This window comes from Hoplias malabaricus, chromosome 16 (assembly GCF_029633855.1).
Source record: "Hoplias malabaricus isolate fHopMal1 chromosome 16, fHopMal1.hap1, whole genome shotgun sequence".
Taxonomy (NCBI): Eukaryota; Metazoa; Chordata; class Actinopteri; order Characiformes; family Erythrinidae; genus Hoplias; species Hoplias malabaricus.
This window is the reverse complement of record NC_089815.1, coordinates 18,291,587-18,319,519: the sequence shown is the minus strand read 5'-3', so window position 1 is coordinate 18,319,519 and position 27,933 is coordinate 18,291,587. Positions and strand designations below refer to the sequence as shown.

General features: G+C 41.3%; 1 protein-coding gene across 2 annotated transcripts; it reads right to left on the bottom strand.

Moving 5' to 3' along the window:
- Nucleotides 1–27,104, bottom strand: LOC136671292 (CMRF35-like molecule 9). Of its 2 annotated transcripts, XM_066646951.1 has the most exons (3): nt 26,994–27,104; nt 26,411–26,728; nt 1–338 (listed from the first exon to the last, which is right to left on the bottom strand). In XM_066646951.1, exons 1-3 carry the CDS (start codon nt 27,028–27,030, stop codon nt 310–312), a joined length of 384 nt encoding a protein of 127 aa, XP_066503048.1. In that variant the 5' UTR covers nt 27,031–27,104; the 3' UTR covers nt 1–309. The 2 variants fall into 2 exon arrangements, 1 of the variants encoding a protein (XP_066503048.1); XR_010795689.1 differs by lacking the exons at nt 26,411–26,728; nt 26,994–27,104 and adding an exon at nt 17,096–17,355.
- Between the last annotated feature and the right edge of the window lie 829 nt (nt 27,105–27,933).

Genomic DNA, 27,933 nt, shown 5'->3' with positions numbered 1-27,933 from the left:
AATGGTTTATTTATAGTGAAATAACAAGTTCTAGGTGAAGTTCTAATGACAGCGCTTCATCCATATTCAGTCAACTTTTAACCTTGCATTCTTTTACAATGGCATAGGTTTAACAACATAGGCTCTTCCTTCAGTGAACTGAAACACCACTACAACCAAATAAAGGCCTCTTTACAGTGGAATTACTGGTGTTCAATGATTTTCTCAATCCAGGGCATGAATGCAGCAATATTGGTGTAGGCATTTGGTTTTGTGGGGTTGTCACAGATGTCCTTCTCGGTAAAGGAAGCAATGCCAACTGCAGTGTTATTACACACCAGAGGACCACCAGAGTCCGCCTGCAACAAAACATAAGCAACGTTAACACACTGCTGAACTAAACCTTTATAAAGCTTCTGCTAAAATAAAAAAAAAAACTGATGTTTTTTTTCTGACCTGGGATTAGGCTTAGACCTGGACTAAATTGTACTTTCTGTAGTTAATCTCCAATCAGAATGCTGGGTAGTTCAGGACTAGGTTTATTCCTGGTCCAGGAAAATGAAATCTGCTTGGGTTTAATGGGTTTAATCTTAAGGATAATTTACCTGACAAAATCCACCTTTTTTACCACCTGCACACAGTATGTTGGTGTAGTTCCAGTATGTTTTACAATTTTTATAGACGGTGACCTTCGTCTCCAGAAGTACTTTACTTGCATTTCCCTTGGTTTTAATTCTTCCCCAACCAGCTACGCTGCAAGTCCCACCTATGTCTTTGCTTAGTTTAGAGATGGAAATCTTGCCAGCATTCCTGCTGTTTTTAGTCGACTTTCCTAGCTGTAACAAAGCCAAGAAAATTAGTTAAATGTGGTAAATAAAACTGAACTTGATTAATATGAGAGAATCTGGAGTCCCTGTCACTTTGAGGTGCACACATTTGTGATGTCATCAGTCAATCAATCAAAATATATTTATTTTTTGTAAGTGATTTTGTCACAAAGCAGCTTTACAGAATTGGTATCAGAACAGATAACAATGTGGATCAGAAAGCCCCATGTGAGCAAGCCAAAGGCAACTGTGGCAAGGAAGGACTTCCTCGAGCCTGGAGGAAGGAACCTTGGGAGGAACCAAGACTAACAAGTGGAACCCATCGTCCTCTGGTCAAACTTCTGATAGAAATCAAAGAGTGAGCAGTTGTGTAAGAGTTAAAACAGAACAAGGAAAGACTCAGCTGACCCCCAAAAGACCCACCCGTTGTGTAATAAGACTCCAGGTGCAGAATTTTGGAAGTCATGAAATGAGTTTTAGCTTGAACAGACAATCAGAGTAGACTCATTTAGATGTGAAAACAGCATGAACCAGAATCTCAGCATCTTTAGAGTGTAGTGTATGTTGTTTTTTTTTGTTTTTTTATACACCGTGATACCTATGTGAATATATATTTAATATATATATTTATATATTGTGTTTATAGCGTTTACCTTATTCAAACTCTTATAATTACTGATTATTTGACTAATGATAGCAATTAAAGTTTATATATTGGCTTAAATAATTAAAACGTTACTAATTAGTTTGAGAATGAGTAATAGTCAAGCTAAGTGAGTTCTTCAGGATTTTCAGAGATTTCAATGAACAAACTGTATACACTGTGATTTCAAATAATGAGAGTTTTATTAATAAAATAAAAGAATATATTTAATTAACATAGCATAATCTTGTAATCTCACGGCATCAACGGAGGGGAAACCGATTCGACTTTAAAGATAAGCTAGGCACTGTGACTTGTGAATAAAATGTTGCTAATTGAGGTTAGATTAAGTATAAATTTATAAAGGGACTTAATTAGACATCAGCTTCTGGAGAATGTGAGAGTTTAGCTGGCTTACTCGTTTGCCGTTTCACCGAGCCGTCGCGTCCTGCTGTTTTAACCTCCGTGCTCTGCGGTTGTTTCTCGTCATTTCCGCGTCGTGAAAGACAGGCCCGCTTGTGAAGGAGATTCCCTCCCGGTTGAGTCAGGCACTCTCGGCCTCAGGCGGGGCGGCGTCGATCGAGAGTTCCCCTTTTCGGAGAATTGTAGGCGTGGCTGGTTTTTCCCCGGAGTGGAGTGGCTTCTTCAGAGTAGTCGCCTCGCTGTTCGGTTCTCCAGAAGGAGTGCCCTTAGAAGTCAGCTTATAACGCTAATATATCCGCTATCAACTAATCAAAAAGGGTGATATCTTATTCTGACCACGAATAAGCTTCACCTACTTTGATCACTCGTGAGATCACACTTCGATGGGCGATAAAACAAAACACAATTAAAAGAAAAGAAAGTATTCAAATCATTCGACGTACTCGTAGACTTTCTCACACTAGCTAACTCAAGACGTCTCCTGGGAGCTTAGTGAGGTTTCTTCAAAAGTCTTCGTTCGTCGGCGTGAAGAGGAGAAAGCGTCTCGCTTGGAGAGGTTGGAGCTTGAAGAGATAAAACAAAGAGAACGCGTGCAGGCGTTCAGAGCGGAAACGAAGTTAAGAGTCAGAGAGAAAAAGAGCGAGATGAGCTGATTTGAGCTTCCGATCTTCTGAGCTGAACCGCTGAACTGCTGAGCTGCACTGCACTGCACGAGCGAACTGCTCTCTGAACTGCACACTCTCTTTTCTCTAACTGATGTGCCGAGCTGAACTTCTTTTCAAAGCCAGCACGGTCACGCCCTATTGGGAGGTGTCCCTTCTTCGATTGGGTCGAGTCCGAGGCTCACGTGACTCTCCCGAAAGAGAGAAGAGGGAGAGTTTGAATCAGAGTTTTGAAATTTCTTATACATGTTAGTAATATACAACAATGAGCGTCCTGGATTATTAATATCAAACATTTACATAAGATTTCATCTTGGGTACGTTGTGTTTACGTCCCATTTACGATATTGTTTTTAGAAGGTATTAATTCGTTTTTCTAATCAGAGACAGAAATTTCTTTCATGATTGACAACAGTAATACACATCACTTCATTGGTTGATAGATGTCCATCTGAAGACAATAGGATGACACTCGTACATATTGTTTATGCATATTAATCAGAATTTGATTCCATTTTCATTATTGTTTAGGCGAACTCGAGCGAGCCGTAGTTTCGCCAGTGTCCATTTGGGGTCGCTGTTGATCCATGTTGTTCGTCCGGTGCGGATGAGTTAACGGGAGGTCACACCGAGTTCAATCAGTTTGACCATCTGGGGCTGTCTGTTTAGTGGGCTCGAGATAAGGACGAGACATTTAGGTGCCATTGTCATAAACTCCCCCCTTTTGTTCGAGGTTCCTGTTTCTTGAAAGCATTATAAACTTGTTATCTTTAGTTCCTGAAGAGAGGAAGGGGGCCGGGGGCCAGGTGTTGCTGGAAAGTGTCCCGCTCCAGTCTTTGATGTTAGATCTTATGTGCGTGCGTGTGTGTGGGGGGCTGCAGGGTCTTTATCCTTATCTCCCAAAATGATAACTTTACAGGAGAAGGAAAATAAAACATTCTTAACTTTCAACTGAAGTGAATGTAAAAAGATTTTCTTACAGTTGGAGCATTTCTATTGATTCATTCATCGTGAAATTTTCTCAAGATATTGAGGACAAACAATATTGTGTTCAAACGATGTAATAAAGTAAATGGACACAAATGGAGATGCATGTTTTTAACTGGTCAGCCACAGTATGACACAGACTTCTTTAAAATCATATTTATTAATAATCAGTTTAATAAGTGGCTTCATGGACTCCAGATATGGTCAGTTATGAAGAAAGGATAAAGAGAGACACAGAAGGGTAAATTATGAGTAAAACTGTAGAAGTAAATGAAGTAAAGAGAGAAACAAAAAACAGGCAAAAGAGGAAAGTGAGGAAAAGTGTATGCGGGAGAAAAAAGTGTAGTGAAAGTAACAGGAGAGGAAAAAGGAAGATAAAAGAAAATAATTTTTTTGCTGAATGACAAATCACTTTCTCTTAATGTAAAAAAAATACTTCATAAACATTCATGAAGAGAAATGTTAGATATAGACAAAAGATATGAGTTTTTGCAGTTTATGCTCTACAGTCAGCAATAATCATTCTCCAGGTATTGTTAATCAAGTATCATGTGTGGTTACTGTTGTGTTGGCATTGTCCTTAATGGTAATTAGAGGACAGTAAATAAATGCTGTTTGGTCTCTGACTTTTGCGCAGTGATCTATGTGTAAAATAATCTACACATGCTCTAAAATAAGACGTCGGGTGGCGCTAGTGTGAGAACAGCGTGAAGAGGAGGGGTGAGGAAAAGGGGGTGGGGGTCTGTTAAAAGCCTGTGGTCACTGGGTCAGCCCGGAGCTGTGTGACTGTGACACTACCTGCTACTCCATCGTTCACCGGCCAAATTCATAGAAGCACAAAAGCTGCCATTTCCACTCTGCTCTCTCTGCCATGCTGTACATACAGTGTGGTGGAAAGTGCTTCAAAGCTGGAGATGCACTGAGCTGTTTTCAGTTCTCTGGCAAAGAGGAAGACAAACCGCTTCAGTGGCTCCAGTCTTAAAAGTAATGTGCAAATGCATTGAACAAGTGAGGTTTTTGTAATTTGTCCCATTCAGAAGACTGTCACTTTACCTCGCCCTCTATCATTTACATTTTTTTTTTATTTCAGCAGCTACTCTTTTGCAGAGAAACTTACAAAAGCAACGTGTCATTTGTTAGAGCATGTAGCCTCACCAGCAGAAATACAATTGGTGCCCAACTCATTAACGAAGGCAGCGCTCAATACTGGGAAAGAAACTTTCCAGTGAGGAGACTGCTCTCAAAGAGTTTTCTTATTTAACACGGGCATTACTTATCCCTCAGCTGCTTATAACCAGGTTTATGTTTTAGATATCTTATTTATGGGAGACTCCATTTGGGAAATGCTTTGGTTATGCAGCATCTGGTGGATGAGTCTTTTGTATCCATGAGCATAAAAGCATGGAACCTATGACCTTACAGTGCTTATTACATGCTTTGCTCAGGACATGACCCTGGGGTGCCCGTTGTTGATGAAAAGTGCTTAGCAGTGCACTTCTGTGGTTAGATTGGAGAAACAATGTCTCTAGATTTAGAGAAGTCCATATATTGATGAACATGCCGAGTGGAAAAGGGTGACTGGACCAAACTGCCTGCAAAATATTGTACCGACAAGAAGAAGAAGTAAGAGGGCAGTTAATAACAGAAAGATGCATGGCTAAATAGGCCAGTATTGGGGGTGTCTGGGCTTTGGGTGATGAGACATGGTGTAATACTAACGGAATGGTAAAGCTGACAGTTGGTATATATGCAACAAGGATCCTATATAAACTGCTGGTGTTGTTGTGGAAACTGCGTGCTTCTGTAGCGGAGAAACACTGATCACGTATAGACTGCTGACAGTCTGGAGTTGATCCGTTGAATTTAATTGTTGCTGTCTACAGACGCCCGCACGGTCACTGCATATTCTTTTCTCTCTACAGATTCAACAACAACAGCAGAAACAGGAGAGCACTGGCTAGCACTGGATATTCAGCACTTCAGCTGTCCTGACGGAGCGGACGCTATCGCCAACAAAGTGCTGGAAAACTAAAGTGTGGCTGTGGAACTACGCACTCTGACAGATTTAATAGCTCTTTTACTGCGATAGGTGCCGAATGTTGTCTAAAGGAACTCATTATAAAGGACTTTGCCACTTAAGTCAATGTTTTACACCGAATACTGCATATAACGTGAGTGTGCAGTGATAGTTCTCATAGTCAACAGTGAGGAAGCTCCTCCTCCTTCTTTGCTATGCTGTCAGTCATTAGACCATTATCCTTTCTGCTGATGTCCTGCCTCCCACGCGAGAAAGGGGCCAGAAGTATGGAAGCAAATCTGTTTCATCAGACTTCGAAATCTTACCACCTTTGCTATATATGCTAATATTCAGACCAAATCCCAGCAATATACTGTGAGAGCTGTAAGAATGTCATTCATCTATTTTTTTTTTAAATCAGCTCTAAACACACTTTCCAAAAGACTGTTTTCAAAGGTACAGATACAAAGAAAAAAACACATTATAAACATTTCAGAAGCTTGCTTTTGAGCTTTGAACTTTGTAAACGTGTGTTGCCTACACATAAATGTGTACAGCTTTCAGTATTTGTATGTGATTTTTATGGAAGCAAATCTGCCTCATCAGACTTTGAAATATTACCACCTTTGAATTTGTAGCACTGAATTTATTTGCACTGAAATTATGCATCTGAATTTTTTTTTGTTTTTGAATTTAAGTCTTCAGATTTCCACCTCTGAATATTTTGCTTCGCAATTATGCGTCTGAATACAATTGCTTTTTAATTGAACTTGTGGATTTTTTAAGAACACGTTTTCACTGTTATTATTCAAGGTTAATAATTCAGATAAAAAAAAAATTCAAGCTTAAAAAAATTCAAACAATTGCAGTTTGCTCAAATTCGATAGACCAAATTCAGATGCCAAAATACGAGTAAAAACAAATTCAGATACACATCCGGGACACTAAGGATGAGCATTCGATTCATTAGGATTTTCTCTTTCACCTTAAATGCTGCACTAGTTGCATTCTGTCGCCGCTAGATGGCGAAATACGAACATAACTTCCATACCGTGGAAAAACTACACGTTTAGCTTCCTCGGATATTATCTTTATTTTCAAAGTGTCTCAAAAATCTGAAAGGCTCACTGAAGACACAATATAACAAACTACTGATATCCTGATTATGAAGAAATTTAACTGTGGAAATTTTTTTCCTAATGGCCCTATGAACACTTAAAAAAAACCCTACCGCATTAAAAGACTCCCATTTATATTTAGACTACCTCGTTCAATAAACTGCTGCTGGAATTTCAAGATCCACAGTAAAAATCCAGCTACATCTATCCAGGGATTGTCACAACGTTGTCTACTTTCTACTTGGGTTGAAATACAATTTAGAATTGCCGGGTGCCCTTTTGCGCATGGTTTGATTAAACCCGTGCCTGTCAGGGAGCTGGCAGCGCGAGCCGCTGATTGTTGTGGTTTGAAGCGGTTTTCTAACAGGTTCTTCAGCGGAGCCGTAGATCGATACACGGACCCTCACAAACTCTGTAAGTACAAAAATAATTTCTTTCAAAAACATCTGACATTGAATACAATTAATTTAATGTATTTGATTAATACTTTGGTTATTAAATGTGAGTTATAATCATGGTTAAGCCTTAGTTGCTCTTTCAGTAACATGCTGGATAGATTAGTGTTAGCTAGTCAGTAAAGTTACCTCAGAATTTAAAAGTCGTCCATATCCCATGAAAACTGATGCCTGTTGTACTATGATCATTTGTTTATTAGATAGCTACCAGTATTGACAAAAATGCAAACCAAGGGGGATGAAGACTAATATGACAAAAAATAATTTAGTAATGTTATTTATTGGATATTACATAAACAAACAATATTTTGTGACCTTTCTACCACAAGCAACCACTCTTTTCTCAGTCACAAAACTTAAATTATACTATGTGTTCTTTATTTCACATTGCTAGCTATCTATATTTTTTACCTGTTTGCATGATGACAGAGTAAGTAAGGTTTTGATGAAACTGTATTACATGAGTGGCACGGTGGTGCAGCAGGTAGTGTCGCAGTCACACAGCTCCAGGGGCCTGGAGTTTGTGGGTTCGTTTCCTGCTACGGGTGACTGTCTGTGAGGAGTGGGTGTGTTCTCCCCGTGTCCGCGTGGGTTTCCTCCGGGTGCTCCGGTTTCCTCCCACAGTCCAAAAACACACGTTGGTAGGTGAATTGGCAACTCAAAAGTGTCCGTAGGTGTGAGTGAATGTGTATGTGTGTGTCTGTGTTGCCCTGTGAAGGACGGGTGCCCCCTCCAGAGTGTATTCCTGCCTTGTGCCCAATGATTCCAGGTAGGCTCTGGACCCACCCCGACCCTGAACTGGATAAGCGGTTACAGATAATGAATGAATGAAAAATGAATGTTTTAGAGCAAGATTTGCTAAGGAAAAATTGATTTCTTTTTCTTCTAATCATGCAACATACTGCTTCAAACTGTAGTGTATTCATTTTGCTGTGTGCAAAATGTGAACAGTGACAGAAGTGTAGAAAGGTATAGTCACACTGCTCTATATTTCAGTGCTGTGGAGCTTTAGAGCACTCTAGCCAACAACTAGCCTTGGGCATGGTGACCTCAGACTCATGTGCAGCCACTCTAAAGCTTCCTGCTTCATTTCATGGTTTTCTATGAACATTAAAAAAACAGTGTGTGCCCCTGAGCATGTGTGTGTTTTTGTCAGAAAGGAATGACTCTTATAAAAGTACAGTGTACTCATTATAAGGGAGGGGGCGTCTACAAACTTTTGTACATGAATATGACTACTACTACCACCACTGTCCCATGCATTGCCTCAGTAACCAAAGGAGAATTCTGTGTGCTACCGTCTTCAATGGGTGGATCACTGATGACCTCACAACATCAAAGACTCCACAGTGTGATGTCATAATGGTGAATGTGCAGGTGAAGTACGGGGTGCCCTGCTGTTTGAATCATTCCGTGTCCAGAGTGGAGAAGAGCAACAGCACAATGGCTTTCCTCTTTCGCTGCTGCAGTGGAGTGGACTACTCCGATACGGAAAGTCCTGACAAGGATAGTAAACTGAACATAAAATTGAAGAAAAAGAACAGGAGGAGAGCGTGGTGGAAGAAGGAGAATAGAAGTGGTGGAGAAGAAAAAGACGGAGGAAAGGTTTCCAGTGTGTCTCCAAAGACCATGAATGAGGAACTGGGGACAGGGTCAGCGTCTCTCCACTCAGAGACACCAGAAAACATAAATCAAAATGTTGTCTCTGAGGATGTGTCTCCCCTGAAGAAGACAGAAAGGCCCGACCCAGCGGACCTGAGTGAGTGAATCAGTGCATTTCATGGCTGTTTGACTGTTGATTGCTGTGTATCTGCCATTAAAATCCTCAATTTTAAAAAGCCTCAAGTTTCAATATCAGATGTAAAGTCCTGTCAGAAAAGCAGGACCTGGTAGTGCAGTGAAGAGAGGAACACACTCCTGATTAATGTGCTTCTCTTCAGAGGAAACGTTGGTTCTTCTGTCCACAAACATTTGTCCATGTAGTGTATTTGTTCATGTCTTAAACAGAACATAAGACACTGGAGGTGACCTTTCTTCTACCTGTCCATGAGGATACAGTCATCAGAGCACTCATGGACATTGACCTGGAGCTGGAGGACACCAACTACAAAGCTCCAGGTAAGAACTGGACATCTGGACATCTAATAATTCTTGAACATTTAAAATCACTGTAAACAGCTTTTGATTGTTGTGTATTTACAACAGTTACAAAAGACAACAGTTTATTGTCTGTGTAATATGAGGTGTACAATACATTTTAAGTCATTTTTGGTAATGTTTAATTGTAATGTTTAATTGCAAACTTTTGTGATTTTATGGTAATTGGTATGTATTCATAAAAATGACAATTGTCAGTTTATTTAAAAATTAAGCATTAATACACTATATTCACAATCGCTAACATGGATCTCTGTGTGGTTTCAAGGTTATTATTTATTTATTTATATATTTATTATTTTTTTTTACGACAAAGTTCAGGCTTACCAACCAATGATTTTGCAAATCATTTTTACGTCATTCATGTTTCTGACTGTTTATTAGCCAGATTAATTCTAAGGAGCTGCTGTAATATGACTGATGACTTTATGCTATGCAACGTGAATGTTAGAGTTAGGGCGCTATCAAAATGTCTGAGGCTAGAAATTATGAGAGTGGGTCACAAAAAAAGGAAAGCCCAAAAAAAAAAAAAAAAAGCGCGTGAGCCCCACTAGCCAAGATGCAGCACTAAGTCAAATGGCAGCTAACACAAAAAAGCCAAAAAAGCTGCGCCGTACTCGATTCTGCTAGTCACTAATGTAAGTGGAGAGTTGTCTCTCAATAGTTAAAAATAAACCGATCTATATGCACCGAGAAAGAGTGAGCCACTTGGCTTTGATGTCTATTGAGAGTGATATTTTGAGAAGTCTGCATTTTAAGGACGTTATTAGAGACTCCTCATTCCAGAAAAGTAGAAGAAAAGACTTTTCTTTATGTTGCATGTTAGAACTGCAGTGTTCAGACCACTACCGTGTGCTTTGTGAGACGATGACACAGACTTTAGACCTATGTGCTCGTCCTGATGTATTTATTTACTGGGTCTTTATTTAAGGATTATTAACCTAACTGTATTATTTCGGAAGGAACTCAGTTTTCTTGTGTTGCACTGTGTTGGGTACAGATTTTATGAAGATGATATGTGGGGTGGGAGGAATGGGGGACGGGACTTTTTTTTTTGGTGGGGAAAAGAAAATAATTTTGAATGGTCTCTGCTGGGACAGTTGATCAAACTGGGCTCTGCAAAATGTCGTGGATGTAGCTTGACAGCTGTGGGCGGAGTTAGTGATTAAACATAGTGTCCGATTTAACTCCAACATTGTTTCACTGCTGCTTTGTGACAACATCAGTTGTGAAAAGCGCTATATAGATAAATTTGATTTGATTTGATTTCACCTACAGGAACAATGAGGAGTGTAGGGTGCAGAGTCAGAAATAAACACCGTCTGGTCAGGACACTGATGCGGAGACTGATGGCTGCCGAGGAGCTGGGAGATGCCCGTCTCAGCTTCCCACGACTAGGTGAGGACAGGACAAGAAATTTGGTGACAAAAATAATTACCCTATAAAACTGACAGTGTTTACTGGTGTTAAAGCAGAGATGGAGGTCGTGGTTGCTGAACGCACAGAGACGGAAAGCTCTCGGCTTGCAGACCTGGCTCATCAGATCATGGATGCAGACCTGGACCAGACGAATGACTCAGTTGACACACCTGTAGGTTAGTAAATGAAAACAATATTCCTGTAAAAAAAGGACTGGTGTGAAAGCATAGAGTGAGATTATGGACACTGTGAGTGTGTTGTTCTCTACAATAAGAACAAGAGAATCAGGAGAAAGACAGTAACGTAGTGTCTCACTTCATGACGAAGCAGGTGACGAGCTGCAGGAGAGTTCCACTGACCCTGAGGACACAGAATGCTTGCAGACTCTGGCCGATGACCCTGAACCAGATGGTCAGTCGACTCTTGGTGAGTAGAGGAACTGAACACATTAGAACAAACACCCTGATTGGACAGCTGTTGATATTTACTTATGCTAATACAGAGGAGGAGACCCTAAACGCAGCGCCCTCTGGAGCAGAGGCTGATGCTGCACAAGAGTTCCTGGACTCTGTCCTCCATGAGGTTGCGCTGCTGTTTCAGAGTAAGTAACGAACTGATATTTAGCTCAGGTTTAATCAGGAATTTCTCCTCCTCCAAATGATAACAATAGTGACGATTACAATAATAATCCTGTAAAACTGATGGTGTTTGTTTTTGTAAAAACAGTGAAGGGGTCAGTTACAGTGTTTCAAGCTGTCCCTCAACACACCAACTCCTCACAGACTGTCACCCAGAGCGGGAATCAAACCCACAACCTCCAGGCCCCTGGCGCTGTGTGACTGCGACACACCCTGCTGTACCAATGTGCCGCCCTGACCACTTTAAAAAATATCCTTGAATCCTTAAAAAATGGCCAATATAGTTTGAATGCCATATTTAAAAAATTCCACCTTTAAAAATGGCCATTTAAATTAGACTTCCACCTTAAATAAATGACCACTTCAAATAACCCTTTAAAAGACTGCTAAGATACATTGAACACAACCTTAAAAATAATTCCACATTAAATAAATCAGCCATTTTATTTATGCTTCCACCTTAATTAAATGGCCATTTCATAGAAAAGGACATAAAATATACCACCTTAAAAAGTCTCCCATTATATATTGCAGGCCACCTTTAAAAAAATCCACACTCAAAAAATTCAGCCTTTTTATTTAGGCTTCCACCTTAAGTGACCACCTCATAGAAACGGTCACATTAAAATAAATACCACATTAAAAAGCCTCCTATTTATATTTAGACTACCTCGTTCAATTAACTGCTGCTGGAATTTCAAGTTCCACGTTAAATATCTAGCTACATTTATCCAGGGATTCCTTAAATCAGTGCCTTATGTGGTTATTCCTATGCATTAGGCTCTTTTTACCTATTTAGAAACACACCTGAGTTAAAGTGGATTATGAGAGAGAGAGAGGGAGAGAGAGAAAATGTAATAATTATATCTCCTGGTGTCTTTTATGATGTATCAGCAGGACAGGGCGTGAAGGTGGAGAGTGCTCCCATTGAGACCGACGTCACTGAGGAGCACCTTCACCTCCTTGACACTGATCCTGAGACAGGCATAGCTCAACGTCTTGGTGAGTAGAGGAACTGAACACACAGACTAGAACAAACACCCTGCTGGACAGCTGTTGATATTTACTTATGTTAATACAGAGGAGGAGACCCTAAACGCAGCGGCCTTTGGAGCAAGGGGTGAATGCTGCTGTAGGGTTTGATCCTTTGGTATTTTGACCAAAGTAGGGTCATGTGTGGAGTGGGGGGTGAGGGGATATGACCTTTTAATTATGAGAGATAAATGAGAGCAGTAGGAGACACAAGCACCTAAGAAGACCCCATGTTCCTTTTTGCGGCTGCACCCACACTCAGTGCTCATCACTTCATCAACAGAAGCAGACCCAGAGTTCCAGGTGGAATCCCTGGGCATTAGAGATGAGATTAGTGCAGCTGATTCCTCTCATTTTGTCTGACAGGTGAAAATGAAACAGTGGCTGATGGTCCACCCCCTCATCCTCAGAAGAAGAAAAGAACTCGTCGAGGAACAAGAGGAAAGGGGAGGAAAATTCATTATAAGAAACAGCCCCAGGAGCAGAAGAGTGACCAAGAGAGAGGACATGGAGAAAGTCCTGCTCGGGTAAAGACAATATGCCCGTGTCATCTTTTTTTCTTGTGAAAATGTCCTCAGAGATGTTAATGTTTGGTTTCTGTCTGTACATTGTGCAGTCTCAGGTCTGCGCAAGCCAGAGTTCAAGATACACGTCCGTGGAGATTGGAATGAGGGAGAAGACCCTAGTGGATGCAGGACTGTGTGTGACACAGAGATGTAGTGGTCACTGATCCTTTATTAGTAAATAAATAACTTGCAGCAATAGTAGAATAGTAAATTGAATTGCAGTCAAAAGTAAGGAGTGATGTCTGACTCCGATGAGTGACCAGTTAACCAGCGCCGAAACGGCAGGAGCCAGCTTTAAAGGAGCAGTAGCTAGTGTTTGTACCTTCACTGAAACAGAAACAAAATAATGGTTCATGAATCATAATCGTGGTAATATGTACAATTAATTGTGATTTTGATTTGCGCTAATATCGCCCGGCACTACTTACATTGCACTCCCGCAGACTAACCACTTTAGAAAAACCTACTTACTGGAAACTTCTACGTTGTTTATCCACACACTGACCATATTATTACAAACATGTAATTTGTACTTTAACTCACTGGTCATTATAAATGACTTACATAGTACTTCCTCCTACACGTCATTTTTCTGGAAACATCCATTATATACATCCCCATATATTAGAACCCACCTGCTTCACAACTGTGCTCACCTCAGATCAACTGTCTATAGGTGTTTAACTACAGACCATACACTATCAGCCCCCTCTACCTCATTACTCTTCACTGAGCCAAAAAAGTGGTTCTTCCCCAGCATTGCCCTAAAGAAACCTGTATGGCTGCACTTGGCAGCTTCATTCTGAAGAGTGTTGTTCTGGGTGGTTAGGACGTGTGCAACTTCAGAGCAAAGTGTTCAGAGCTGTTTTTCAAATTTTGGCAGGGCTCTTAAAAATGGTGTCAAAAGTTTTGACACATCTTATTAGTCACTGGTGGCGTAGAGCTAGTCACTGTATATAAGTGTGTACCAGCCCCTACCTCTGCACAATCCAAGTTATGGTCTCAAACACATTAAGAATGGAGCACTTCTACAGATTAATTCTCGATGAGGCCACAGCTGTTCACTGAAAACCGTTCCAGGTGACGACCTCATGAAGCTGACTGAGAGAACGACGAGACTGTGCAAAGCTGTCATCAAAGCAACAGGGGGCTACTGTGAAGAGTCTAAAGTATAAAACATATTCTGGTTTAACACTTTTGTGTTTACTGCATAATTCCATATGTTCCTTCATAGTTTTAATGTCTTACACATTCATTTAAATTGTAGAAAAAAATAAAAAAACAGGAAAAACATTGAATGAAATGTGTCCAAACTTTTGACTGGTGCTGTACATTCACAATAGGTGGAAAAGGCCAAAAACAAAGGAAATCCTCCCTGAGTGGGTGTACGCAGACACTTAACTGGTACTACCCTGGGTATTTTGAGAAGATCCATTGTGTACCTTGTATGTATTGTGTTCAATGTACTCAGCATATGATTAGAATCTCTGTGCTGCTGCTTTTAACTGAGCAATTATTTCATTGCAGAAATTCACAGCTTTTATGTGACAACTCATGCTAAAAATGCACAAAATTCAGAATCACCTGTTCTTATTTCACAGGAAATAATAATATATACTAACTTCAAAAACCTGCAAAATAGCAGGGTCAAACACAAAACAGATTCACACAGAAACAAACAGCTCCTGCTTTTGACCCCCTATGTATCTGCACAGCAACCTCAGCAAATGGGATCAAGGCCATTGGCATCAGCATCACAGCCTCAAACACTCAGCTGACTGTGCACATGTCCCCCCAAAGGTCTCAGATAAATGCTACATTCCATACTGGAGAATGAAGGAAAATAAAACATGTTACTGGGGCCCTACAACATAAAACAATCATAACCATACTATAAACATATCATGGAAGCAATCATATGCTGTCTTCAGCTGCCATGACAGATTTGGTTCAATGATACTAACATGCTACCATCATCGCTAACCGCTGGGTAGAATCAGTAGTCTTGTCACTACCAAATGCTCTCATAAAGAGGAACATTTATCATGTTACCATGGAAGGCAGACAAAACGACAAGAACATTTCCCAAGGACTCTTTTTTGGCATAATGTATTGCTCTTGTCCTAGTTAAGAGGAAAACCCTGGCCTGCTTTCTGGAGGACAGTCAGTGTACAAACCGGATTCCAAAAAAGTTGGGACACTAAACAAATTGTGAATAAAAACTAAATGCAATAATGTGGAGATGGCAAATGTCAATATTTTATTCGTAATAGTACATAGATGACAGATCAAAAGTTTAATCTGAGTAAATGTAACATTTTAAAAGGAAACATATGTTGATTTCATGGCATCAACAAATCCCTGGAATTTGTTCCAGTGGCTGGAAAAAGGAAATTGAGCATATAACGAACAGATGGAAGACCAATTAAGACTAATTAGGTCAATTGACAACATGATTGGGTATAAAAAGAGCTTCTCAGAGTGTCAGTGTCTCTCTGAAGCCAAGATGGTAAGAGGATCACCAATTCCACCATAGTTGTGCAGAAAGATAGTGCAGCAATACCAGAATGGTGTTACCCAGCGTAAAATAGCAAAGACTTTTAAGTTATCATCATCAACCGTGCATAACATCATCAAAAGATTCAGAGAATCTGGAACAATTGCTGTGCGTAAGGGTCAAAGTCGTAAAACTCTACTGGATGCGGATGCTCGTGATCTCCGGGCCCTTAAACGTCACTGCACCTCAAACAGGAATGTCTCTGTCAAGGAAATAACAGAATGGGCTAAGGAATACTTCCAGAAAGCATTGTCAGTGAACACAATCCACCGTGCCATTCGCCGTTGCCACCTGAAACTCTATAGTGCAAAGAGGAAGCCATTTCTAAGCAAGCTCCACAAGCTCAGACGTTTGCACTGGGCGAGGGGTCTTTTAAAATGTAGTGTGGCAAAATGGAAGACTGTTCTGTGGTCAGATGAGTCACGATTTGAAGTTCTTTATGGAACACTGGGACGCCATGTCATCCGGACCAGAGAGGACAAGGATAACCCAAGTTGTTATCAACGCTCCGTTTAGAAGCCTGCATCACTGATGGTATGGGGTTGCATGAGTGCTTGTGGCATGGGCAGCTTGCATGTCTGGAAAGACACCATTAATGCAGAGAACTATGTTCAGGTTCTAGAACAACATATGCTCCCATCTAGACGTCATCTCTTTCAGGGAAGACCCTGCATTTTTCAACAAGATAATGCCAGATCACATTCTGCAGCAATCACAACATCATGGCTACGTAGGGGAAGGATCCGGGAACTGAAATGGCCAGCCTGCAGTCCAGACCTTTCACCTATAGAGAACATTTGGCGCATCATAAAGAGGAAGGTGCGACAAAGAAGTTAGAGGCCTGTATTAGACATGAATGGGAGAGCATTCCTATTTCTAAACTTGACAAACTGGTCTCCTCTGTCGCCAGATGTCTGTTGAGTGTTGTAAGACGAGGGGATGTCACACAGTGGTAAAAAATGGCCTTGTCCCAACTTTTTGGGGATTTGTTGATGCCATGAAATTTTGAAACAATATATTCATTCATTCATTCATTATCTGTAACCGCTTATCCAATTCAGGGTCACGGGGGTCCAGAGCCTACCTGGAATCATGGAGCACAAGGCAGGAATACACCCTGGAGGGGGCGCCAGTCCTTCACAGGGCTGAAACAATATATTTTTCCCTTAAAATGATACATTCTCTCAGTTTAAACTTTTGATCTGTGATTTGTGTTCAATTCTGAATAAAATATTAGATGTTGGCACCTCCACATCATTGCATTCAGTTTTTATTCACAATCTGTTTAGTGTCCCAACTTTTTTGGAATCCGGTTTGTACTATGGGCTAAAATACATGGGATAAAACAAGCCATTTATTAAGGTTTTTGGCCTTGGACAGACAGAAAACTTTGAGTGGAAAATGAAAAATTTACAATAGACTATAGTCTATTGAATTGCTTTTCTTTTATTATTTTGAGGGCCCTATACAGATGTTATGATTAATAAATACTTGGTTCTAACACATAACAGCTGAATAGAGAGAACCAACTGATTTTCCATATGACTGTGATGATATTGTGTTGTCTGGAGGAATTAAATCCCTTTAAAGATATATTTAAATAACCATTACTTACAATTAGTGGTAGATCCTGGGATGAGTGTGTTTTTGTACATGAAACACAGTACGATGTTGTTGTTTTATGGCAGTTTGGGTGCAATATACATTAAAATTAAATATTTGTGCTCAAAATGTACATATGTAGAAACAGTAATTTTGTGGTAAAATTACTTCATAATTTAGGGAGATTACAAAAGTCTATTGTTTTTTTTTATCTATTTGATTGGCAGGTCTAGTGGGCTGCTTTGATGTGACTGGCTACACAGGAGGCACTGTCATAATCTTCTGCAACTACCAACAACTTGGACAGAATGAGAAATACTTTTGCAAGAAAGGCATTAATCCAAACACTCTAAAGGACTGTGTGATTATAAACCATAATCAAACTCCCAACATAGTGAGTCACAAAGACTCAAGAATTGCTTTAGTCGGCACCCCTAATATTCTTACTGTGGTCCACAAAGAGCTGAGTTTACAGGACTCTGGATCATATAAGTGTGGAGCATCTAGATTGTGGAATATTGACTTGAACCTGAAAGTGAACACAGGTAAGATATCATTTATATTGTATTAGGGATGGCCTAAATAATAGAAATACTTGAGTATTTAGTGGAATGTGTGTGTGTCTGTGTTGCCCTGTGAAGGACTGGCGTCCCCTCCAGGGTGTATTCCCGCCTTGCGCCCGATGATTCCAGGTAGGCTCTGGACCCCCCGCGACCCTAAATTGGATAAGCGGTTACAGATAATGGATGGATGGATGGATTATTTAGTGTATTTCAGTTGGTAAACCTGCTGCTTTCTATGCCCAAGACTAGGGTTGTTTTCCCTGCTCAGATAAAAAAGACCCCTAACAAAACATTCACCAGAACCTATAGCATGATTAGAACATACTGCAACTGCAAGATGTTGAGTGTTTGTATGTCACAGTTATGTTTGACTCTACAATGAATTCATCTGGTTTAAAAAAAATAGTATTTGTTTTTTCAGAAAATTGATTGATTCAGATTCAGAAACTTGATCATATTGATATTATATAATAGCTGTAAAATAAAATGAATACTGATGAATTCATTGGTCAAATGAAAATATTGCTGGGCTACACCCTCTGTGAAACACATCAAAACTGTATTTGAACTGAGTTTCAGACCAAAGCACGATACGTGCAGATGAGGCTAAAAAGGGTTTATTAGAAAACACACAGTCCAAAGCAGTGGCGGATGCTGGTCTTTCAAGGAGGGGAAGCTCAATTTCGGCCTACATCATAAAATGTGTCAGTTTATTTTTAAGAAAATGATCTGTGACCCTGTCGTACCAACAAGGCGTCTTTTCCAGGGACTTGACTAGTGTCCTCTCAATGGCCAGCAGAGCTAGGCTGCACCTGTTCTAACGCTATGGCCCGCCGGCGGGCCAGGAAACACGGTTATTTATAAACTTAAATATAACTACAGAGCCTCAGAAGCAATATAGACACTCAAGGTACGAAATTAAAGCTTTACGTCTCTGCTTTTTATTGATTCTGCCAGTTTATATATATTTCCATTTTAAAAATATGTATTTTTGGTCGAAATACACCTTGCCAGGATTGTTGTTATGAAAAAATATTTTTGCGTTAGACACATTCATATTTTTCACGGCGCCATATTTGAGTCAATGTTTACAAGCCATACACCAATCGAACGGGCAGACTCTCAGGATTAAGAGGATATAAGCCATTATATGCTAAAATGTAGAACTAGGGAATTAAAACCGAAAGAATAAGATATTTCAAGCCTCAGGTCTGTTTGTCTGTTAGGAACGCAGGGCGGACTGACGGAGCGGACGCATTCGCTAAAACACAGATAACCTTTAATAACAAATAATAACAAAACAAAGAGACTATTAACAAAAGACAAGAAACGGGGATCCAGGCAGGATAAACGGGACACGGGGAGTTAAACAGGACTAACGGGACAGACAGACTAAAGAACGAAACGACAGAGGAAATACAGCGACAACGTGGAGACTAATAACGGAGAGACTAAATAACTCGACAAACTTGACAAAGAACGAGAGAACAAGAGAACACGACAGACTTGACATGATACGGGGAACAATGACCAACAAACAGGAAGTGCAGGAAGGGTACTTAAATACAAGACACTGACGAGACGCACCTGTGACAGATAACGAGGAGGACTGGTTAACAGATGACACGGACGAGGAGGCGGAGACAAGGACATAAACAAAACATAGCCATGTGCTAAAAGCACATGGCCGGGGACAACAGACATGACAGGACGAAGGCATGACAGATGCCCCCCCCATGAACGCGCAACTCCCGGGGCGCGTACACCTAAACCCCCCAGGAGTTCGCACAGGAGAGGGCACGGAAAACAAGACAGACTAAGACAAGACAAGGAACCAAGGGAGACAGGACTCAGGACAGGACGGGAACAGACACAGGAGCTGGGGACACGACAGGACCGAATATACGAGACGGGACATGGGACATGACAGGAGACTGACAAAGGGGGGCCACAAGAGACGAGAACGGACTGGACAGGACAGGACTGGACACATGGGAATTGACGGGAGACTGGACTGGAGACAAGACAGGGGACTGAACGTGGGACGGATACGGAGACTGGACACATTTGGGGACAGAAGACTGGACATGGACAGGTGACAGAACAGGGGACTGGAATGGAGACGGGACTGATGACAGGACTGGGTGCTGGGAATAGACGGGAGCAGAGACTGGTGACGAGACAGGGGACAAGACACTGGACAGGATAGGAACATTAGACTGGACAGGGGTATGTGACTGGACAGAAGACAGGACAGGTGACATGACACTAGACGGATACGGAGACTGGACATGACTAACTGGGGACTGGACATGAGACAGGACAGAGGGTTGGAACGGGGACTGGACAGGAGACGGGACAGGGGTTTGAGACAGAGACTGGACTGGAGACAAGACGGGTGACTGGACGTTGGACAGATACGGAGACTGGACCTGACTAACAGGGGACTGAACATGAGACAAGACAGGGGGTTGAAACAGAGACTGGACAGGGCTGACAGGGGACTGGACTGGACTTGGCAGGGGAACAGGTACAAGAACATTTACAGGGACTGACACAAACACAGTGACCGGGACAGGGACAGAGACAAAGGCTGACATGGGCACAGGGATAAGGACAGAGACAGGAACCAAGACAGGGACAGACAAGGGAACCAATATAACAGGGGGGTGCCCAGGACTGGCTAATGTCTGTGGGACAGTCTGAGGAACCAGCCTGGGCACAGTTCTGGGGATCGGCCCCCGAAGTCCTTCGGGCCGACCTACGAACATGGACAGGAGCGGCCGTAGCCACAGTCACGGGGACAGGAGCGGCCGTAGCCACAGTCGCGGGGACAGGAGCGGCGGATGCCGCCATAGTCACGGGGACAGGAGCGGCGGGTGCCGCCATAGTCACGGGGACAGGAGCGGCGGGTGCCGCCATAGTCACGGGGACAGGAGCGGCGGGTGCCGCCATAGTCACGGGGACTGGAGCAGCGGGTGCCGCCATCACGGAGACTGGAGGCCCTGCAGCGACGTCCACGGAGGCAGGGGAACCTGCGACGTCGTCCACGGAGGCAGGGGAACCTGCGACGTCATCCACGGAGGCAGGGGAATCTGTGACGTCGTCCACGGAGACAGGAGACAGTGCGACGACGTCCACGGAGGCAGAGGAATCTGCGACGTCGTCCACGGGGACTGGAGACAGTGCGACGACGTCCACGGAGGCAGAGGAATCTGCGACGTCGTCCACGGGGACTGGAGACAGTGTGACGACGTCCACGGAGGCAGAGGAACAAAAGACAGGAGAGGCGCGTGCCGCGCTCACGAAGATAGGCGCAGCTGGAGGCGCCGCGCTCTCGAGGACAGGAGTTCGTGCTGCTCGCCGGGCTCGCGCTGGAGCTGTAAAGGGTTTAGGAGGTTTCACAGGTGCACCCATTAGATCCCCTCGAGGTGCGCCCCTGTTAGCCTCAGACCTCAGAGCTACGGAGGTGAGGCTAACAGCCCCTACCCTTAACGCCCCCCCAAAAATTTCCCCGGAACTGAGGGGGTAATCTACCGTCGAGGGGGGAACTCCAGCATGCTTCTTCCGCCGGCTCTTTTGACTCCCGCTGGCGCAACTACTCGATTCACGAGTCGACTCCTCCGGTTTAGGAATCGGAATAGCGCCAGGCAGGAGCTGGAGCCGGCAACTCCCGCTGTAGCAGTCCTTCTGTCCATAATTCGGCTCCTCTGAAGTCCTAGAGGCTACCATTGCACGAATTATGGACGCTTGGACTTCTCCTAGCCTCCGAAGGTAACTGTCTGTGCTAGCTGTGTCCTGGCGGTTGGTCATTCTGTCAGGAACGCGGGGCGGACAGATAACGAGGAGGACTGGTTAACAGATGACACGGACGAGGAGGCGGAGACAAGGACATAAACAAAACATAGCCATGTGCTAAAAGCACATGGCCGGGGACAACAGACATGACAGGACGAAGGCGTGACATTGTCTTGCAAAGAAATGGATGATTATTTAATTTAATAAGCTATTTAGTAATACCTACATTTTGGGTTCCATTGGCTATATTTCAGAGTTTACAAGTGATTTTTTTATTAAGGTGTTTAAATAAAAATCCAGTTATTTATACAATTGAATGTGTGAGTGCAATCAGTGAGTTATTACAAGACAGACATAAAACAATTGGCCATTGCAACACTATTTATTATTTTTAATATTGAACAATACTATTTTGTCCATATAGTCATGTAAAATGTAGGTAATATTGTTCTGTACCAGTGGAAGCAAGGCACCAAACCCCTAAATGCTCTCTAGGTGCCATGGCTGCCCACTGCTCTGGGCATGTGTGTTCACTAGTGTGTGTAAATGTGTGTTTCACTGCACGGATTGTGGGAAATGCAAAGGACAAATTCTTCTGTTTGTAAAAAGCACAGGGATGATTGAGTATTCTAAATTCTAAAAAAATAAAAAAAAAAAAATCTAATTTTCCAGTTTTAAATTAATTTCATGGTTTTGTTTTGGCACAGAAGAGGGGCAGAAAAGAAAGAAACAAGCTTAAGAGGCAAAAAGAAGAACTTAAGGAAAAGTAAGAAAACTAAAGAAAATTGAATGAAAAATACAAAAAAGTGCCAACATTTAAAGAAACATTCTGATTCACCATGGTCAAAGGTAAAGCAACTAACTGCACATTGCCCTGTTAACCCTCAAATCAGAAGGACATTGCTTTATCACCAATCACTAATTCAAGATATCAGTAATAAATACAAACAAGCCACCAATGATGGTGAAAGACAGCTGATTGCCAAAGTACAGGGAGGATTATAGAAAAAAAAAATACAGGTTGCTAACATTTGCTGGTGAGTCCCTTGGATTTTCAAATAAGCATTTCAAAGACCAGCAGGTTCACTGATGACTTAAAGAAAAGAGTAAATACATTCTAAGAGACGATATCAGTAGGATCACCACAGGAACCGAAGAAACACAAGGAACAAGGTCAAAATGCAGTTTCCTGGTGGACACACTGCAAAATATTTACAGAAGATTTTTAAGGAGAAAACACTTTTTGGGTTCTTAATCCAACAATCTCTGAATGAGACACATGCATGTGTAAATTGCATGAAAATCTGAGCTTTGTGTCTGTGAAGCTCAGCCACCTGAACCTTATTGAGACTGGTAGTCTGGAACAGTTGGTAGAGATAGTGTGCTGCAACTCGTCCAACAAAAGCTACATGTACGGAGAGTGTGTTCACTGCAGGGACAACAGTGTCCCAATCTCAAGCGCGTATAATAGTATTTCAAATTTATCTTTTACCCAGTGGGTAACAGAAGAGAAGGATAAAAAGAAAAAAAAATAGAAAAGGCAACTGTCAATGTGACGTTTAAGAAATCTGTGGAGGGCACACAAGATGACCTCATGGAGCTCTTCCACAGCCACATAAACTGTATCACTTTAACATTAAGCGGCAGTATGCCATCTGCCATGAACTGAAGAAGTACATGTCAAGGGAAGATGCTTTGATACATACTGACTTTTAAGAAAATTACAGCTGTATATACAGCTCCCTAGTTGGATAAGGAGCACCAGATGATGTTGGGAGAGTCTTAAAAAGAGCAGCTGATATGATGGTGGCAAAGGGCTGTGACATCCCAAATACAGCAGAGTTGTCCAAGGCCTTGACTGAGACAAACGCAACAGTGAAAACGTTTTTTTGTGAAAAGTCAAGATGTTGAGGAAGCAACAGAGAAAAGACCAAAGCTGGTACCAGCTGTTCCTGGCACCATGAGAATTCACCAGGTCATTACTCTGGCTCCAGGAGAACTGATATCTCATGATGTAAGCTGCATGTGCACAAAATGAAAGCAGTTTAACTGCAGTGTTTCAGTTTTGGCCAGAAGATAACAATTGCTATGCCACAGACAGCCAGTGGAGGGAATCCAGAAAAGGAAATCCAGTGGGATAGTCCAGAGCTGATTGGGAAATGGTGTATTTCAAATCCATTCTTCTGGCCGCATCAGGATGATACCCTCTGGTACCTGTTTGATGATGTCCTTGAAGTCATTCCAACACCGCAGCCTGTGACAAAGCACCATGTGAAGGTCTTGAAAGAGGTTGGGATCCGACTTACAGGCTGAAGTCCATGAAGCAAGAGGCACATGCATACACACGCGGATATACACTGAAATTATTAAATGTTTGATTAATAATGATCAGTTCTCGAGTTTAATTGTATGTACAGTAACAGGCATAATATGTCCTTTAGTATACCTTTCATGAGTCCTTTAAAAGTATATTTGACCAGATGAGGCTTGGGTCTTATGCCTGAAAACACAGGCCATGCACACTCACACAAATGCACACACGGGCGGACAGACAGACACACACACACAGACTCCACATTATGTTAACATTTGAGCTATTCCGTTTACAATGTTTTGATGTATTTGCCATTGTTTTTAATTTGGGTTAAAAAAACTCAGCTTAACAGCAATTTATATCTGTTGTCCTTCTCAAGTGAGTAGGTCTGATTTTGACATTGGTGGGGACATTAGTGCTCCGAGGCAGCTCTCCTGAATGTTGATGATCTTTTGCATTTGCAGTCCTAATTTCAGGTCATGTAGAACTGATCAAACAAACAAGCAAGTAGTACGTCATGAGGCCTCTTAGAACACCACTCTTGATATAAAGCATTGATTCCAAAGCCACATGGGTGAAGCGTTGTTATTCAGATCATCATCATACTGACATTTGTCACAATGCTGAATCTCATGACTAACATATCCATCATTCTTTAACCTCACCTGTGAATTTCCAGCCTCTCCTTCATCTCCATCCAGCTTCTCCTTCTCTACCTGCTCCTGCCTCCCCTCCTTTACCTGCTCCAGGCTTCCCTTCTTCTACCTGCTCCTATTTGTCCCTTCTACCCTGTTACCCTTGTCTCGATCCTGACACACCCACATTTTCATAGATAATTATTTAAAAATTCATTAAAAAGTAATTTAATGTTTATTGACTTCTGTCTAAAATGTTGAGAGCTGTCATAAGCTTATTGATTTTGGTGAAGATTCTTCAGTTAAACGAGCGCTTTCCAGAAAAGGGACATTTCATGCTTTAGTATAGCAAAAAGGTGAGATTTTTATATCATTTTCTTATTTGCAATTATTGAATTAGTTTTGGGGACATCTGATTAATATGAAAATATTGATTTCTTTAGAAATACGTTCCATGATCTTATTCAGAGAGCTTCCATTTTGTACATAATGGGGTTGAAGAATAACATTGCCCAGATCTTGAAATGCTGACTAATAATAATAGAGAGCTAATGCCTGAGATGGTAAAATATGTTTTTCTGATAGTTAAAATATCCTTAATGCTGAGGGGTATACATACAAATGATATATTTTAGTAAAAGAATGTGAAAATGTCAAAGTCCAATTTGAATCATTCTCTTTTAATGACACTTCTGTATTTCAGTGCATACCACTCATTAGTATCTTTTCTTGTCTTTTCAGGTTTTTGACTTTTGCCATTCTTTTCAGCTTTGTCTTTGGATTCCCCTTTTTGTGCATGTTTGACTAGTTTTCGACCTTCGGCTTGTTTTCCGACTATGCCTTTGGACCAGTGGCGATTCCTCTAAGACTGCAAGGGAAGCTCAGCTTCCCCTAAAATGTAAAAAAAATAAGTGATCAAATATATACTGTTGTGTGTACATGTCACTGAATAAATATGCACTACAACGCGCTCAACTTTTGTTCAGAATCAGCTTCTTATCACTGGTAAAGACACGGCTTTCCTCTCAATCATTCTCACAGTGATTTAAAGAGTGAGGACGCTGAGCGTCCACAGAGTTCAGTAGCGAAGCAGCGAAGTGCAGCGAAATGAGACGAGTCATTGGATAAATGCTGGGCTTTGTCCCGCCCATCGGACGCTCAGCGTCTCTGGGGGTCTATGGGGCAGTGGGCTGGCCTCGGCTGGCCCGGACACTCAGCTTCTGCATGATGATTTTTCTGAGGCTGAATCCCTTTTTGATTGACAGCGAAGTGAGCGAATCAGCGATCCTTTGGTGTAAAGATCCGTGGCAGCACAGGCGGACACACTTCACACGGGCCAAGGCCGTTTAAGCAGCCTAGCTCTGCTGGCCATTGAGAGGACACTAGTCAAGTCCCTGGAAAAAACGCCTTGTTGGTACGACAGGGTCACAGATCATTTTCTTATAAATAAACTGACACATTTTATGATGTAGGCCGAAATTGAGCTTCCCCTCCTTGAAAGACCAGCATCCGCCACTGCTTTGGACTGTGTGTTTTGTAATAAACCCTTTTTAGCCTCATCTGCACGTATCGTGCTTTGGTCTGAAACTCAGTTCAAATACAGTTTTGATGTGTTTCACAGAGGGTGAAGCCCAGCAATATTATCCTTTGACCAATGAATTCATCAGTATTCATTTTATTTTACAGCTATTATATAATATTAATATGATCAAGTTTCTGAATCTGAATCAATCAATTTTCTGAAAAAACAAATACTATTTTTTTTAAACCAGATGAATTCATTGTAGAGTCAAACATAACTGTGACATACAAACACTCAACATCTTGCAGTTGCAGTATGTTCTAATCATGCTATAGGTTCTGGTGAATGTTTTGTTAGGGGTCTTGTTTATCTGAGCAGGGAAAACAACCCTAGTCTTGGGCATAGAAAGCAGCAGGTTTACCAACTGAAATACACTAAATACTCAAGTATTTCTATTATTTAGGCCATCCCTAATACAATATAAATGATATCTTACCTGTGTTCACTTTCAGGTTCAAATCAATATTCCACAATCTAGATGCTCCACACTTATATGATCCAGAGTCCTGTAAACTCAGTTCTTTGTGGACCACAGTAAGAATATTAGGGGTGTCAACTAAAGCAATTCTTGAGTCTTTGTGACTCACTATGTTGGGAGTTTGATTATGGTTTATAATCACACAGTCCTTTAGAGTGTTTGGATTAATGCCTTTCTTGCAAAAGTATTTCTCATTCTGTCCAAGTTGTTGGTAGTTGCAGAAGATTATGACAGTGCCTCCTGTGTAGCCAGTCACATCAAAGCAGCGCACTAGACCTGCCAATCAAATAGATAAAAAAAACAGTAGACTTTTTAATCTCCCTAAATTATGAAGTAATTTGACCACAAAATTACTGTTTCTACATATGTACATTTTGAGCACAAATATTTAATTTTAATGTATATTGCACCCAAACTGCCATAAAACAACAACATCGTACTGTGTTTCATGTACAAAAACACACTCATCCCAGGGTCTACCACTAATTGTAAGTAATAGTTATTTAAATTTATTTAAATAATTTAAAAATATGATTCTGACCTGAGATGAGGTAGGTGTAGATGAAAAGGATCTTCATCCTGACTAGAATGATGGCTTCCTTTTTGTTCACCCAAACTCCAGCCGGCTGTTGATCCAATCCTGTAAGCTTTCTCCCCTGAACATTTCAGAGAATGAATCGGTTGCTGTGTCTTCTTCAGTTGGTTCCTCTTTCTTTGTCAAGAGTCAGAGTTGCTCAATACCACAGCTTCTCAAAGCAGCATCAGTATACATCAGGTTGTCATTGACCAAGAGCAAGGGCGTGTGAAAAAAGGAAAACATTGGAGGTGGGAAATGGTACAGTTAAAAGGAACTCGCTCAAAGTGGTCTTTACAGAAGAAGAAGAAGAAATGAAAGTAGCTAAAACAAAAGTAATGCAGATGCAACAAATTGCACCCAAACTGCCATAAAACAACAACATCGTACTGTGTTTCATGTACAAAAACACACTCATCCCAGGGTCTACCACTAATTGTAAGTAATAGTTATTTAAATATAATGGGATTTAATTCCTCCAGACAACACTATATCATCACAGTCATATGGAAAATCAGTTGGTTCTCTCTATTCAGCTGTTATGTGTTAGAACCAAGTATTTATTAATCATAACATGTCATAACAGATCTAGACACTAGATAACTCTTACCTTAGATCTGTATAGGGCCCTCAAAATAATAAAAGAAAAGCAATTCAATAGACTATAGTCTATTGTAAATTTTTCATTTTCTACTCAAAGTTTAAGCCAAAAACCTTAATAAATGGCTTGTTTTATCCCATGTATTTTAGCCCATAGTACAAACCGGATTCCAAAAAAGTTGGGACACTAAACAGATTGTGAATAAAAACTGAATGCAATGATGTGGAGTTGCCAACATCTAATATTTTATTCAGAATTGAACACAAATCACAGATCAAAAGTTTAAACTGAGAGAATGTATCATTT

Coding starts and splice junctions, on each gene's coding strand:
- LOC136671292 (XM_066646951.1), bottom strand. CDS start 27,030: ATGAAGATCCTTTTCATCTACACCTACCTCATCTCAG. Junction 26,729..26,993: donor CTACACCTACCTCATCTCAG/GTCAGAATCATA, acceptor TTTGATTGGCAG/GTCTAGTGCGCTGCTTTGAT. Junction 339..26,410: donor GAACCTGAAAGTGAACACAG/GTAAGATATCAT, acceptor GTTTTGTTGCAG/GCGGACTCTGGTGGTCCTCT.